Below are 15,564 nucleotides of genomic sequence, written 5' to 3'. Positions count from 1 at the left end.
CCGATGACGACGTGATGAGGATGAAACGACGTGATGAAGTGAAAGGAAATCCAGAAAGGTTAAAAAGGGGGCAGGAAATCGCATCTCTCTCAAACATTATATTGGATGTATTGGATGTCTCTTTTCTTGGAAAGGTGTACAATAATAAAATTCATCTCAAACACAGAATCTTTCTCATTTTTATGAGACTAGACATATTGGCGATGGAGGTTTATTGCTGTGATATTAAACGCATAAGATATATTGACGCCTTGATATCCCGGACTGGTGATAATAACTTGACTTTTGTAGTAGCAACTGACAACGAAAGACCCGGTTTCAAGAAACGAAAACGTGAGAATACAACCAAATGATGTATGGCGGAAAGCAAATGCAAAAAAAGACTACATAACGCCCAAGTATCCCAATACACAAGAGGAAAATCGAGACAAACCAGAGAAAGAACAAACAGAAAAAAACAACCAACTCTCGGCAAGCCAAAGCCAAAAATGAGCAGACAAAAAGAGGACAAAAAAACGCAAAGACCCAAGTAAAAGTACATCACAGCCCCCTTTTACTATCGTCCCCGCTTACTCGCTGTCGCTGTCGTCGCCGCCCTTGGACGCGGCGGCTGCGGCCTTCTTGGCCTTCTTCTCGGCCTTGCGCCGCTTGCGCTCGGCCTTCTCCTCGGCCGTCTCGTCGCCGTGCTTGGCCTTGCGCTTCTTCTCCTTGTCCTTGTCGTCGCTCTTGGCGGCCGTCGCGGGCGTGGTCATCTCCTTGTCCTCCTTGTCCTCCTTCACCTCGGCGACCTTGGCCGGGGTGGCCGGGACCGCAGCGCCGTCCTCGAGCGGCTTGTTGTAGTCGACGTAGCCGGCGGTCCACTTGGCCGGGGTGGCCTCGTTGGTGCGGCCAAACTTGTCGAGCTTGCCGTCGGCCTTGAGCTTCTTCTTCTCGGTGGCGACGGGGCCGAGGCCCCAGCGGCGCGGGTACAGGTCGCGCTCCATGATGCAGCGCTTGACCTTGGCCACGACGCCGTGGTCGCACGTGCTCATCTCGACCGTCGACATCTGCGCAATGCCAATGGCAATGGCCTCGCCCTTGGTCGTCATGAGCACCACCTCCTCGTGCAGCTCGATGCCCGACTCGTAGCGCAGCAGGCCCGGCAGCATGAGCTTGGCGCCGTAGCAGACGGCGTTGACGGCGCTGTCCTTGACGACGAGGCGCTTGTACGACGTGAGGAGCGACTCGAGGGGCTGGATGATCTGCCGCAGGTACGACTCGTCGCGCGTGTTGTCGTAGAGCCACTGGGCGTCGAGGACGTCGTGGAGCGTGACGAGGTTCTTGGTCTCGTCCATGGCGCCGGAGCGGACACGGCGCAGCTCCTGCATGTGCGCGCCGACGCCGAGCAGCAGACCCAGGTGCACGCAGAGCGTCCGCATGTAGGTGCCGGCTTCGCAGGACGCCCAGAAGACGAACAGCCCGCGCTCGTTGTCGAACTCAATCACCTTGGACTCGTAGATCTGTACAGCTAGGTTAGGACGCGCGGAACGGTGAGGAATGGCGAGACACTGTCGCCTGTCACAAAATGGCGGAGCAAAAAAACATACACTGCGGATACGGAGCTGGCGCTTGACGGCGGAAATCAGCGGCGGGCGCTGGAACAGGGCACCGGTCAGGGTCTCGAGGGCACGCGCGACCTCGGGCTCTCCGCCGGCCACCTTGCCGTGCAGGCGTGCGATACAGACGTACTCCTTACCGGCACCCTGCTGCGACTTAACGAGGCGCGTGGCGCGGTCGACGCAGACAATCAGACAACCCGTCACTTTGGGCTGTTATTGTTGTTAGCGAGATGTTAAAACGTTCTATTGTGACAGCAAAAGCAGGAGGGTAGAAACATACGTCAAGGGTACCAGAGTGACCAGTCTTCTCGACACTGTAGGGAAGCAGTCAGCTGTTGTCCTCTTTTTGGCCAGCACGTGGTGTATGTGTATATATCAGCTGCGCCGTGGCTGGCGCCTCGAAACGGCATTGGTACGCACCGGAGAATGCGCTTGATCCAGGCAACGACTTCGTGACTCGAAGGATTCGACGGCTTGTCCAGGTTGATGACACCGGAGCTGATGTACGACTTGAGGTCGCGACGCAGCGGCGCGCTGCCGTGGGGGATGGGCGTGAAGTGACCGGTGCGGATTTGCACTGTTTTTATTGTTCAATCTAGTTAGATGTGTTCCAATGGTCAACGGGACCGAAAGGGCCAGGGACAAAGACGACTCACGCTTCTCAAAGTTCTTGAGCAGCAGCGGCCAGTCGTTGGTGTCGACCGCCGCCGCCGAGGCCTGCGGCTTGATGACCTGGTCGTCCTTGTCGTCCGCAGACATGTTGGCGGAAGACGTGTAAAAAAAGAGGAGGAAAGGAGGGAGGTAAAAAAAAGAGTCGAGTATATATTGACCGTCTCGAGATGTGCCGTGTCGTCGCGTCTCGTCGGGGAGGAGGTCGGCCGAGGTCGTCGTTGTTCGTGAACAGGCGTAAAGGTAAAGAGAGACAGCTCCTAACAGAAACTTTTGCGAAAGGCTCGACTTGAAAAAAAAGTTCACAGCTAAACGGACTGAAAGAAAAAATGGCTGCTGGTGTGGAAATAAGCGGGGATTTTGCAGATATTGGAGACTGTGATTGGTTACATACCAGTTGAGCGATAAGATAAGAGATCTGCTAGCGTGGACTTCACCAGCCACAAAGTACAGCCACAGCAAGTGCTGTCGATTTGTTGACTTGTCTAGTCGTTTCGTCAAGTCTTTCAGCCTTTCAAACCTTAAATGCTGAATTCAAACAGTTCAAAACCATCAGAATTTAATAAAAGTATCATGTAAGTGACATACATATATATATATAAATTTCGCATTTATTGCAGATGCCTGAGAGGCTGTGACGAGAGACCGCGATGCACTATGCACGGCCGCTTGCAACGAACAAGAAAAAAGCCCTGTGAAGGTGACTAAGACCAGACCCAACAAATACATAAACCAAGTTGGTGTCAAAAGAGGTATCTCGAACCGAAACAGAAAATATCAAAAAGACCAAAACAATGAGAGGCGCTCATTAGATAAAGGATTGTATGTGGCGCAAAGGCCGAGTTCATAAAAAAGGAAAAGAATCACCCTATCCAACAAGAGAAAGAATAGGTTAATAAAGGTCATCACATGGCATGGCCATGCCTTGCGTCTTCTTCTGTCAGGCCGCCGTAGGGCAACTGCGGGCTGTACGGCGACTCCATCTGTGGTGATGGTGGCGGCGGGTAGTATGGAATCGCTCGCGGTGGCTGCAGTGTGGGTGCCGGTGGTGGCTGCGGTTCTGCAATTTGTGACTGCTCCTGCGTCACGGACGGCCTTCGGAACGTCGAGAGAATGATGCTCTCGTTGTCGCTCGGCTCGCTCGCCTGCCGCGTGCTCGACGACTTCTTGCTACTGCGGCGCGTCTTGCGCTTGGACGACGACGACGACGGCTGCTCCCACAGGGCACCGGCCGACACGGACAGCGAAGACAGCGACGACGGCGACGACGACTCGTCGTGCTGCGCCGGCGACTGCTGCCGAAGTGCGGTCTGTGTCGGCGCCTGTTGCAGCGGCGGCGTCGGGAAGTCGTCGACATCGACGGCGGACTTGGCGCCGGCCGACCCTTCGAGGCTGACGTTGGAGTTCTTGCTTCGCAGGCTCGGGTCGGCGCCGCCAAGAGCAACGCCAATCTGTGCCAGCTCGTACTCGTGCGCCATGCGCTCAATCTCCTCCTGGGTGTACCCGGGCGGCCACGGCTTGCGGCCGTTCGCCCCGGAGCTGCTCCCTGGCGATCCATCGTGTGCATCGTCGGCGACAGGGCTGACCGAGCGCAGACCAAGCGCATAGTGCCGGCCACCCGAGCCCCCATTGGGGGACGAGCTGCTGCCGGCGGCGAGTGTGTCGGTCATGGATGCCATTGTGGGCCATGCAGCGTATGGTGGGCCTTCCTCGGCGCTGACGGGGCTGTTGTACTGCGAGTTGTACGGGGAGAAGTAGCGAGGGAAGAACCCGCCGTTCTTCTCGGCCATGGTGGACGCAGACGTCGGCGTGTCGTCCCAACCGCGTAGCGGCTGCGCGCTCGTCGGCGTCGAGAACTTCTCATGCGCCTTGCTGCCACGGCCAATATTGGGCGAGGGCCAACCGTCGCCGCTGCCGCCGCCCACGACACCGCCATTACCTCTGTTGCGGTAGCGGGCTTCGACGCTCTTCAGGTAGGCGCGACGGCGACGGCGGCCAAGGCACACAATCATGACGCCGGCGAAACTGAGGAGGAGAACCAGGCCGCCAATGGCGATGCCTACTTTGCCTCCGAGAGAAATGGCGGAATATGCAGGCGTGTAGGTATACAGTGGGACAGCCGACGGCGTGGTGACGTTCATCGGGATGGTAGAGAATGGCGTTCCAGATACGCTCAGCGTAATCCCGGCATTGGGCTTTTGGATACAAGCAGCGTCCAGAATGGTGACATAATTTTCCATGAATGAATTTGAAAATCCAGAGCCGAGACAGGCTGTGCACTTGGGGACCTGGACCTCGATCCACCCATCGCAGTAGCCGTAAGGAGCGACGTCCACGGTTAGATTTTCATAGTTGAACGAGTCCTCAAGCATGCCACAGGCGGGACTTTGTGTTGTTAGCTATGAACCGTGACTTGCAGCGAAGGAACAGAACGCAGGGAGACATACCTGGTGACGCAAGGAGAGCCTGCGACGTTGGTGTTGTTTTCGAGGCCAAAGAGGCAGTATGAAATTGTGTAGCGAAGGTTGTCTGGATTGTTAGAAGAGCTGATCGGGCAGTGCGTACTTTAAACCGAGAAGCATATACTCACACAGTAGGTACTGCAAGTCCGAAACGTTGCCAGTCGAGTAGGCGCTCTTGAGTTCGCAGTTGATACAGGACTCAAAGACGATGCCGGCAGAACTCGACGAGTAGAGGCTGTCATCACAGGTCATGTCGGAACCCGTAGTAGCCGACAGGACGTTTCCGCAGTATTGCTCGCATGGCGAGTTCGGTGCGACGAGCAGGGCCGTGGCCGGGCCGACCAGGGCCCCCGCAGTGACAAGGGCGAGTTTGGACGGCCACATTTTGGGCCGAATTTGTCAAGGACGACAAGGAAGGCGGTGATGCGTAGATGGGCAAAAGTCAAGAAAGAAGATCCAAGATATCGAGACGATGGACAGTCTTTCTCGAGGCTTTACAAAGTCTCCAGCATAATGGCGGGGATTGGACCTGGGAAGAGAAACGGGCGTAGAGGGGAAACACGAGTGTGTAGGACAGAGAGGAAAGCCTCTGATCGTCGTCGGCCTTTTGGATCCTTCTCCACGTTCCTTCGGTAGCACAATCAGTTTCGTTGTACAACCTTCAAAATTTTTATAAGCCCAGGATCGAATGGCGGCGGAGCAATATATAAGGCTGGAAAAATATGAGCTGTGGTACGAGGTGTGCGTTCGTGATTGCGTGGCGTTCGAGGTGAGAGTGTTGCAACGTTCGTTTTGTGGTAGACCGTTCACGGAGTTGCAGTCCTTTTGTGAGACGTTCTCCGTGATTGGCGTGAAGAAATCGGGGTCGCAGGTTGCCGGGCGTGTAAAAAAGGGAGATATTCACAAGATATGGAACCGTAGAGCCGGTAGCAAAACCAGGAGCAGGTGAAGGGAAGACAACAAAGAAGATTGGAACCAAGAACGGACAAGTGTGAAAAGAGTCTCAGGGGAAAGGGGGAGAGAAGGAGGTGGAAACAACGTTGTGTGATCCAATATCCGCCGATGCACGACAGGCAATGGCGAATTGAGAATGGAGAGCAGAAGTTGAAAGATGGAGAGAGCTGTATTGCGGTGACGGAGAGAGAGTAAGCGCCAGCTGCAGTGATTGATATATGTGATGTACAATGGCGTCGTATGTGAATCTCCAATGTTACAAGTGTGGACCGTTTTGAGCGCGTGTAAACTGCCTGGGAACTGTTTTGAACGTGCGACAGAAGAACTTGTGATGGAGATGCAGCTCGAACGAGGAGAAAAAGCGCGTTGCAATCGTTTTTTGAATGCCGAAGCTTATCGTCTAGGGATGAACCGGCCGGGAGAGTTTAGTTTTTGGTTTCTGGTCGTCGAGAGTGGAAAGCGATTTGGGGGCCAGCGGCTGCGGTAGAATTGGCATCAGAGGAAAAAAAGAGTGAAAAGTCATAAACTGGTAGGATAAGATCACGGAATAGAGAGAAATGCGACGCAAGGAGTGGGAGGCGGACAGAGAAGGCAAGATGTGGAAGTGTACGTGGGAAGGTGTGACGAGATGGAGAAGTGACAGAGCACCGACGAGTGCCGGCAAGTGGAGAGAGCACAGACAGACAGCTGGAGAGATAGACACAGGCCAGAGAAACAGCAGAGTGTGAAGCGAAATGCAAACCAAAAAGCCCAGCCGGCCTTTTTTGGTCAAGCACAACGACAGGGGCTTTTGAGTGAGATGGCCGTTGTTCTCTACAGCCGAATTGGTGTATCTTTAACGGTGTCTTGCCGTGCAGATGGTTGGTCCTGTTGGATGTGATTGGGGTCCAGCATGAGGGCTAAGTGGTAGGAAGGTAATCTCAGGAGCAGAAAAACACAAACATAACAAGAAAGATGAATGGCCAGTGGATCCAAGTCATGAGAAATGGTAAGAAAAACTTGTGGCTTTGTGGTCGAATCGGGGGCCGTCTGATGCTGTGCGTCGAGGTGAGGGGTGATGCAGAAGACACATGTGGAGGATTGAAGGGTATGTGAGAGTATTGTTGTGCAGGATGCAGGATGCAATATTTGAGGCTGTGAGAGAGGGCTGAGGCTGTCTGCTGTAAGACTGCTCTTTCCTGTTTTTCAACCTGTCAAGATGCATAACATTGTGGTGAGATGGACTTGGAAGTAGGCCCAAGAAGTGGCAAGTGCAAGAGAGAAGAAACAAGCAGTCATGCGCGAGCCATAGCGTGTCGGGGCCGATTGCGATTTCCGGCTGGGCCAACAAGCAAAATACGGTGCAGGGCTTGTCCTGGCCTGCAAAACGATGGCCAAAAGATGGGCACACCACCCCAGCTCGGAGCGCACCTTGGATGCATCCCTTGCTTGGTTTCTGGCCCGTTTCTCTCACTGCTGGCCTCGCTTTACTTCGTATCACTGTGTCCTCCCCTCATTGCCATGTCATATTGGCATGGAGCAGGGCCAAGCATCGACACAGCAAGGAAGTGGAAAGGGGGCCCACGAGAGGGCCATCGTTGCAAACCGAAAAGAGCAGAAGAGGCAACCACCTGGCCGCAAAGACGGTCGGGGAACTCGACAGCTGCACTGAGGGCGACGGGATGACGATGCTTTGTGAGGCGGGTTGGGTGGTTGACGTCCAGTGGTGTGTGTGGTGGGTTGTGGTGTTGATGATGGCTTGTCTGGACAGGGGTTGTTCTTTTGCTCGGCGGCTAGAGGTGTGCTTTGGTGTGCTACGGCTTGTGATTGGCTGGGAGATGCTGTCGAGCACCTGCATATCGTGTCCGATGCTTCCTTCCCTCTTTTCCGCTTGTCCTTTCTCGGACGGCCACTGGTCCCTTCTTCTCCGAAAGGAAGGAAAGAGCATCTGGTTCTCCCCACGAGTAAAGGCTACAACCAAACGAGCGCTCTTTCCGTTTTAGAGTGCGATAATTTGCAGGAAAGTGCGATGCTCTGGTTGTACCTTCTACCTTTGCACCTACGGTTCCTGCCCCAATCCCACCCATGCCACCTTAGCCCTTCCACTGTTCCTTCCCACAATATCCCTGCTAGCCTCCATTGTCTTTCTCAACCACTGGGCGGCCCGAGGTGGCCATGATCCACACTGGTGTGGGGTGATTTCCCTTATTCCTTGCTGCCCATCAAGTCCCGTTCTTTTCTCTCTTTTCTTTTCACCTCTGACTTCACACACAAGACCCCGGTTCAAGCTTTTCAGCACCCATTCGCCTCCTTTACATCATCACAGTTGTGACAACCAGACGTCAGTGCCGTGTCGCCATTCGCCAGCACATAGTTCGTCACCTTCGACGTTTTCCTCATGCTTCACCTTCGTCTGTTAATTGTTTCCGATGCAATCTGCTCCATGAGGAAAAGTGGACAAAGGGGTATGGAGTACTGATAAATGCGCAGCTGCAGGTATGCAGTTGGATTGAGAAATAGCGCCATCGGCAGCAAAATAACGGCTCGTTGAAGTGATTTTGGCCCCCAAGCGGGAACTAAACAACTCACTAAAAGTACGTTGTCAACAACGATTCGTATTTGCTCTCTCTTCTGTTGCCTACCGCACTTTGCGCACGTTCCTCTGGTCTCTTCCAAAACGTCCCTTAGTCGTCACTTCTCTCTCTGTCTCTCTCTGTTTTTTTTTGTTTTTGTTTTTTTCCCTTCAGATTTTGTCTATGAGAAAAAGTACACGTCTTATTTGCAGCTCCACTACAGTCACCCAAGCTTTCTAAAATATGGGCAGACACAGACTTGTTTTGTTTCTCACGGGCTTCTTAGGCCGTTTTCTTACCCGACACTCGGACAACATGTTTCAAATTTATTGACGCACATTCATTTGTTTTTTGCTATGGATGGGGAGAAGATGGATAGAAACTGGATGACAAGAATATGATCTTGCTTGGGCTCACAAATCTACGATTTGCACATGTCGGATGGACCCATTGCCGCGGCCGGCTCCAATTTCTCAGCGATATGCCCGTCCATTATTGTATGTCGACCAGCCCTGACCCCGTACCCAAGGCCACTTGCCACTTCTACTTCCGCTTTATTACATCATTCGAAGAATGAAATTTAATGTCATTTCCCTTTTTTTTTTTTTTTTTTTTGCGCCTTTTGAATTGGCGCCCGGGGAAGGTGGTATCCCACACCGTCCCATTTCTCGCATGCTTGGAGGAATGGTTATCAAATGTCCCTGAACCTTACCAAATATGGACTACGGATAACAATTGACTCGCGTGAGGAGCACACCTTCTGTCACTGCTTTGTCGTTAACTAATTCCCTTATCATGTGTGAAATTTTGAAGACCAGGTATAGTACTCTGCTGGGATGCCGGGACTGGCCGTCGTGGTTTCTTGCCATTTGAGTTCGTCCCTGCTTAAACGCCATTCACGGCTATGCTATTGGTTAATATCAATGTCAATATTAATAAAAGTCTCGTCACAATATGTCAAGACAAGACGCCCCTTGGAGTATAGTGTGCATTTTGCCCAGTTTGTATTTGTCGAGAAATATACCAAGAATGCAGTTGTAATATCAATAAAAAGAAGCACAGTTGCAGGAGCGGTTGGTTTGTTGTTCTGCTGAGTGCTGCTTAAAAGCCCCTCCAGATCAGACGAGAAACGAGTTTGGCCTTGAATGAGGTTGGGCGCGTATATTGTCTACGTGCTCGGAGAAGCATTGTGATGTCTTCCTGAGCATTCTGAAAAGGCAAAGACGATAATCCCCGTGACAGTGCGACCAGCTACTTATCTTTTCGTAAAAGTACCACCAGCAAGTTAGCTAATATAGGGACATATGGATAGACATATGAGAATCAAAGATGCAAAGTATGATTTTGTATGTATGTCATGAAACGAACTTCACATGTTATCGACATGGGGAGTTTCGAAAACCCTAAAAATCATGTACGCCAATAAACCCAAATCCTATTTCCATTAAATTTTAAAAAGAAAATCTCGCTCGTTAATGTTAAGGAGCCGCTACGCTATCGATGAAGGAAACCCAAGAGCCACCAAATGACCCAAACTAACGTAGCTTAGATGCGCAACAAAGGAAAGACTAAGCTAAAGATTGTTGAGGAATAAAAGAGCAAGCAACAAGACACGGGGAAGTTTAGGCTATGAGAGTATGGAATGAATGGAAAGAACCTGGGGGAGGCTTGGGCAAGGATGAAATTTCTTTAGTGGTTCAAAGTGTATAACAAAGACAGAGACAAATAGAAAAGGAAAAAGCTTCGCTCTTCGAAAAGCAAGGTATAAGACCAAAAAAAAGGAAGGAAAGAAATATGATAGAATACTTAACAATATCCCGAACAATGCCAAAGTAACACCTCGCTAGTGTGTTCATTATCCAAGCAAAAAAAACATGTGTGTACATCATGGGGGCATACGTAAAACAAAATTCACTGCGCCCTTTCGGCAATCCACAATTGGCATGAGTCTGCCGTAGAGGCGGAAGTCTCGGTGCAAAATGTGTCCAGTAGCCAACTCATGATACAGCTAGTCAGGCGGATGCCGGCAACTTTTTCTCCTCCTTAGTGTCGAACTGCATTGCGGTTGGCGTAGGGGGGTCGAATTTCGGTGTGGAACGACTGGTCTTGAGTGCTTCAAGAGCACGTAGCGGCGACTGGACACTGGAATCTGGGCTCGACAATGATTCAACCAGCTCCCGGATATGGGGTGGCAGGATGACCTCGTAAACCGGCTCAGCATTTCCTTCTTGTGCAGCCGGAGCCTGGGACTGCTGCCGCGATAAGATCTGTTCCGGCTGCTGTTGGTTGGGAGTCTGGGTATGAGGGGTGGCCTCCCTCTGACGCGGCGGTCGTTCTCCTGGTTGCGAAGCTGCCCGTCCTTGCCCTTGACCCTGGCCTCGGCTCTGCGCCCGCGCTTGCTGCGTTGCTTGGAGCTGAGCCTGTGGCTCTTGAGAAGGCGCTCTCGAGTTAGAGTTATGGACAGGGCAATGATGGTCGATGAGGCTGATCATGGCAATGATCTCGTCATCGGGATCTAGGGGAGGCTGCGTATTGTTTAGCGGCGGTGTGCTAAATAACCAATTCGATGCCGAGTTCGTGGACATGACTCGATCGTGCGAAGAAAGGGCCGACGGCGCGTCAGACCGGGAGACCGACTCTCCAGACCGGTTGTTAGAGGTGCGTCTGCCGCGATCTAGGCTATTAGAGACACGGCTGGTATTCGTATTCGGCCGCTGTGTGCTCGGAATGCTAGTGCCGTTTGTTGCGTTGATTTTGGAGAAGGGTTGCCGGCCACGACTGACAGGACGTGACCCTTTCTCCAGACTCGCCCCCGATCCGGTGGAGTTTTGGGATGATTTGCTGTTGTCACGCTTGGGGTCCGGATTTGCGGCGGCAGAGCCCGTACGCTGTGGCTGAGCCGCTTCATGTACGCCTTGCGATTCGGGACGGAAGTAGATTGGCGAGTCGGAACCTCGCAAATGTGACTGGGCCTGGGAATCTTGGCGGAACAAGCTGGGGCTTGCCAATATTGGAATTGACATGCGCGAGACGCTCAAACGCCGTAAGTCGCTTGGGCCATTAAAAGCTTGAGGCACCCTAGGGAGGCTTGCGTTGCGCGATTTTGTAGATGGGGGTCGGTTAGGTAGATCAGCCTGCACAGGCGATGGCTGCCTCTCGTTGTTTTTATTCAAATGCTCAAACTTTTGGCGAATCTCATTCGTCATCTGGGTTTGCATCTCAAGCTGTGATGACGGGTCTCCCACGAGAATGTCTTCAAGCCTGTCAGGGTCATACCCAGAGTCTCCAATAATGTCGCTGTCCGACCTTTTCAGGTTACGCAAGGCCTGTTCCCACAACTCATCGTTCGTCATGAACTGCCGAGCTGACGTCGCGGGCCCAGGACCTACCGACGCAGACACGGATAACTTTGTCCGGTCCGACTGTCTGGCGATAGACTCTGCTTTTGCGTGAATAACACTGCCATACTCTCTCTTGTCGCTGCTGCTTTTTCCACGGTTGCTCCCCGGTGCCTGGCCTTTCTTGTTGGACGATGTACTGCCCTTGAAATTGGATGAGCCAGTTCTGGCGCTTTCCTTTTCTGATGGCGGCGAGGGTGGTGCTTCAGAGATAGGGGTCGGCCCACGACCTTTCCCTTTAGCGCCAACTCGTAAAGGTGGCGTTATGGGTGTGTCGGCTCGGCTTACTTTGACAGCACCTCCTCCGCCCCGTCTGTTGACAGAAGAAGGTATGACATCTTTCTTTCCGGGAACCGGCGGCTTTTTATCCGGCAAGTTGAAGGTGGGCCTCATGGACATGGGCGTCGGGCTTGGGGCAGTGGGCGTGGGGATATCGTTTTCAACCGCGGAAGGCGACTTGCCCTCTTGGTCACGGGTGGTGGCGCTTCCAGGGCCCTTTGCCTTCCGAAGAGGCAAGGGAAACTCATGGCCATTTGGAATATGTAATTCCAGCTTCGGTGCAAGGTTTCTCGATGGCTGGGGACCAGATTGAGAATATGAGCTGGGAGCGGAACCATGTGACGCTGCGGTCGACGTTATTTCCCACGCATCATCAATATCTTCAATCGGCGTTGGGGTATAATCGTCATCATACTCGCCCGAGCGACCAAACTCTCGAAAGGGGTGAAACGCTCTTTTCAAAGGAAAAGGGGTTGGTTTACGCGATTCAGTCGAGGTGGATCCGGCAATGCTTTCATTTGAGTCGCGGTCGCGGTCTTTCGCCGTGTCTGCTTCTGACTTGCGGCCGTGATTGGTTCGGAGCAACTTCGCGAAGGGGGCCTTTTCTGTGTCGACTACGAGCAACTCTTTGACGCCGCGACCGAGGACACCATAGAGGTTGACTTCACCGTTCTTGATGCCGAGAACTGTGCTGGTGCCTGCGTAGACCGCGTCACGTTCAGTGCCAGAACGATTGCAAAGGACCACAATAATTTCTTCTTCAGACTCTTTTCTGATTATGGGTTCGAGACGCTGCACCCAATATTCCAGAGTCGGAAAGTCTGGCTCTTGCGGTAGTTGCGAGAATGTATGAGCACTCTCACGAGTCAGCCAAGACATGGTGAGAATGACGAGGTTGGCCTGCACCTCAAGGATATGATAGGCAAACTCGAAGGCATTCCACGGCGCTTCGAATCTATATGGACTAAACAATTACGTTAGTAAAGTACCATCCTTGCAAAACTGCAGTTATCGTAACACGTGTCGAACTTATTGAAACGTACTTGAGGTCCATGCCTGCGACACGTCGATGTTAGCAAAATGTATGCGTCTTTCAATAAGAGGACGTGTGTGGCAGGGATGCCAAAGTCCACAGAGAGGGGAGAACTTACAGATACCCATCGCAACATCGCCAAGACCTTCAACATATCCGTCGAAGAAGCCATCTTGGCCTTCAAGTGCCCAGGTCTCGTCGACGGCATAGAGAAAGGACTTGCGGTAGTTGGCTATTGTTTCGCCGTCTTGGTTCACGATGATTGCAGAATTATAGAATTCAGGAGAGGTAGGCCACTTTTGGGCGACGTCAACCTTCTCTGGATACCCAACGACAACGTTGCAGTTCCACTTGAGGGCTGTCGTGCGCGCCCACAAGGCACTGATGCCTGAGCCAGATGGTTCCAAATAGGGACTGATCTCGGCCAAGGACCGAAAATTGTAGCCTGTGAAACGTCAGAACAAGAATTTGTGAAAAGTGCAAAAGGACAGAGGAGAGGGGACAAAATGGTGCTCTCCGTCCAGGGAGAATACAACGTACCAGAAAACGCCAACTCGGGGAGCACAAGAAGATCCAGTCCGTCAACGTCATGCGCCTTGTTCAAGACAGCGTCTGCCCGGTTCAGGTTGTTGTCGACATCCCCGACCTGCGGGGAGAACTGTAAACAACCAATTCTCATATTGCCGTGATTTTGAATAACACGATGGCCCGTAGAATGGCATTAACAGATCGGTTGCGTATGCAGTGCCGGTTGGCTTGATGGCGGCGGAAACGGGTGCGGAGAGCAAGAAGGAGTCGAGAGCGTGTTCTGTTGTTGGGCGGTGGTGGTGGCGGCGGCAGCGGCAGACAATATATCGTCGAGGAAGAGAGACGGTACTAACGAAGGCTAGTGAAGAAGACCAAACACTGAAAAAAGGAGGCGGAAGCAAAAGTGACTTTGTCTCTGTGACCTTTTGAGAAAATCGTTTCTCGTCGGAAGAAGCTCGCTCGCGACAACGCCACGCAGACCGCACAAACCGCACAAACCACGACCAACAGGCGACGAAGTGAGGATTGTCACCGTGAGAACGGAGGCTCAAGACAAAGCAAACAGGATGAGAGATGAAAGAAAAGGACAAGAGAAGACGGAAGCCCGAGATTCTCGTGATATGGTGACTGATAAAAGAAGTGGAAAGATGTAGTACAGAACAAAAATAGATTGAAGAAAGAAAAGAGGGTAGAGTGGGGAGAAAAGATGCCCCTAGCAAAGGCGCCGGTATTGGGGTGATGGCTTGGAGAATGGTGAGTCTAATTGAGAGATACGGAGAATGAAGGGGGACGAAAGACGAGGACGACAGAGGAGCAAGGCAGGCGTGAGAGGTAAAAAGGTGCGCTTTCCACTTTGGGGGCCAGCGGCTAAGCAATCTTCGTGGATGGCTGGACTATGCAAGCGGCAACAGAATGGCTCGCCAAGGTAAGACCGCTTCAGCGCGCTCGCTGAGTCGAAAGCGGAAGGCGTCAGGGCCACGAATTATGCTAAAATTGTTCAGTAAATATGTAGTAGTTTTGCTGAGTGCAGGGCTCGAATTCAGTCCCCAGAGCGGCGTCTGCCTACGTGGTAATACAGACCGTTGAACCCTCTTCACCTCACGAAAACTTTGGCACATGTCCCCAGTTGACAAGGAGCAGATGCTGCGATTCACAAAGACGTCACAATCTGGTCTGTGAACCGTCACCCCCCTTCATTTTACAGAGAATTCGCTTCCATATTGGAACACTTCAGAGTTCGACGTACACTCTATGTAGACGTACCCAGTGCACACCGCACAGCGCTGGGGTATGTTGGGCGAACCAGGCGGAGTTGTATCGAATGTACGAATTACGGAGGGTAATACATTGTGTCGCACAAACATATGTGATAACGAACCAGAGGCCGTTGAACAGAGGCAAGGTGGGGCTACCACACCAAAATAGATCCATGATAGCAGGAGATTGGTGGTTGGGGCAAGGGCAGTGGCGGGGGTGCTTTATGGGAAGGAAGGCGCAAACAGGTAATAATGGGATATCGTGCGCCTGACCTTGGTCGCAGTTCAGAAAGGGAATTGGGCCACGATGCGTTTTTTTGCACCTCCTGCCCCCTCGCTTCTGCAGGCGATGTACCAAGGTTTCTCGTTTCCCCCTCTTCTGTCCCGCTTCTTCCCTTTTTGCAAGGGTAGATGAACACGTGCCTTACGTTTCCGGCGAAGTTGTCGCCTGAATCTCGCGTCGATACATATCCAACACCACAGTTCCACGACAGGCTCCCATAAATTATGTCTCCCTCTTGCGGCGAGCCTTTTTCGAATGGGATGAGCTCTTGCGATGTTTTGCATCCCAACGCATGTAATTGAGTACAAAACCATGATGTCCCTATTTGCCTGTCAAACCCCTATTCTTGTCTGAGCATCTTGTCGGTGCCGCGTTGATAACCTCATCAGAGAGAACAGACTCGAGATTCTGTGCAAATCTTCGACGTATTATTGGCTTCCGTCTTTAGCCGCCGTTGTGGGGGGGGGGAGTGCATTGGCCAAGTTATCCAGGCCAATAAAAACCAGTATAGGGTGATCCCGTCTTTGAACAATCACGACCATGACAACACTC

The 15,564-nt window shown here is 52.3% G+C and overlaps 4 protein-coding genes across 4 annotated transcripts; 1 reads left to right on the top strand and 3 right to left on the bottom strand.

The window, feature by feature from the left end:
• Window positions 1–569: 569 nt before the first annotated feature.
• SPSK_04149 (H/ACA ribonucleoprotein complex subunit 4) lies at window positions 570–2,357 on the bottom strand (the record flags this gene model as incomplete). Its single annotated transcript, XM_016730960.1, has 5 exons — window positions 570–1,499; window positions 1,587–1,808; window positions 1,879–1,912; window positions 2,019–2,175; window positions 2,255–2,357. 5 exons carry the CDS (start codon window positions 2,355–2,357, stop codon window positions 570–572), a joined length of 1,446 nt encoding a protein of 481 aa, XP_016586467.1.
• An 815-nt stretch (window positions 2,358–3,172) lies between these two features.
• Window positions 3,173–5,113, bottom strand: SPSK_04098 (uncharacterized protein; the record flags this gene model as incomplete). Its single annotated transcript, XM_016730909.1, has 3 exons — window positions 3,173–4,652; window positions 4,715–4,796; window positions 4,858–5,113. 3 exons carry the CDS (start codon window positions 5,111–5,113, stop codon window positions 3,173–3,175), a joined length of 1,818 nt encoding a protein of 605 aa, XP_016586466.1.
• A 1,939-nt stretch (window positions 5,114–7,052) lies between these two features.
• Window positions 7,053–7,334, top strand: SPSK_10599 (uncharacterized protein; the record flags this gene model as incomplete). Its single annotated transcript, XM_016736943.1, has 1 exon — window positions 7,053–7,334. One exon carries the CDS (start codon window positions 7,053–7,055, stop codon window positions 7,332–7,334), a length of 282 nt encoding a protein of 93 aa, XP_016586465.1.
• A 2,913-nt stretch (window positions 7,335–10,247) lies between these two features.
• Window positions 10,248–13,624, bottom strand: SPSK_03920 (amidase; the record flags this gene model as incomplete). The annotated part of the gene is made up of 4 exons (XM_016730735.1): window positions 10,248–12,867; window positions 12,956–12,968; window positions 13,064–13,390; window positions 13,486–13,624. 4 exons carry the CDS (start codon window positions 13,622–13,624, stop codon window positions 10,248–10,250), a joined length of 3,099 nt encoding a protein of 1,032 aa, XP_016586464.1.
• Between the last annotated feature and the right edge of the window lie 1,940 nt (window positions 13,625–15,564).

This window comes from Sporothrix schenckii (assembly GCF_000961545.1).
Source record: "Sporothrix schenckii 1099-18 chromosome Unknown Cont46, whole genome shotgun sequence".
NCBI classification, from domain to species: domain Eukaryota; kingdom Fungi; phylum Ascomycota; class Sordariomycetes; order Ophiostomatales; family Ophiostomataceae; genus Sporothrix; species Sporothrix schenckii.
This window is presented reverse-complemented; position numbering and strand designations above follow the sequence as displayed.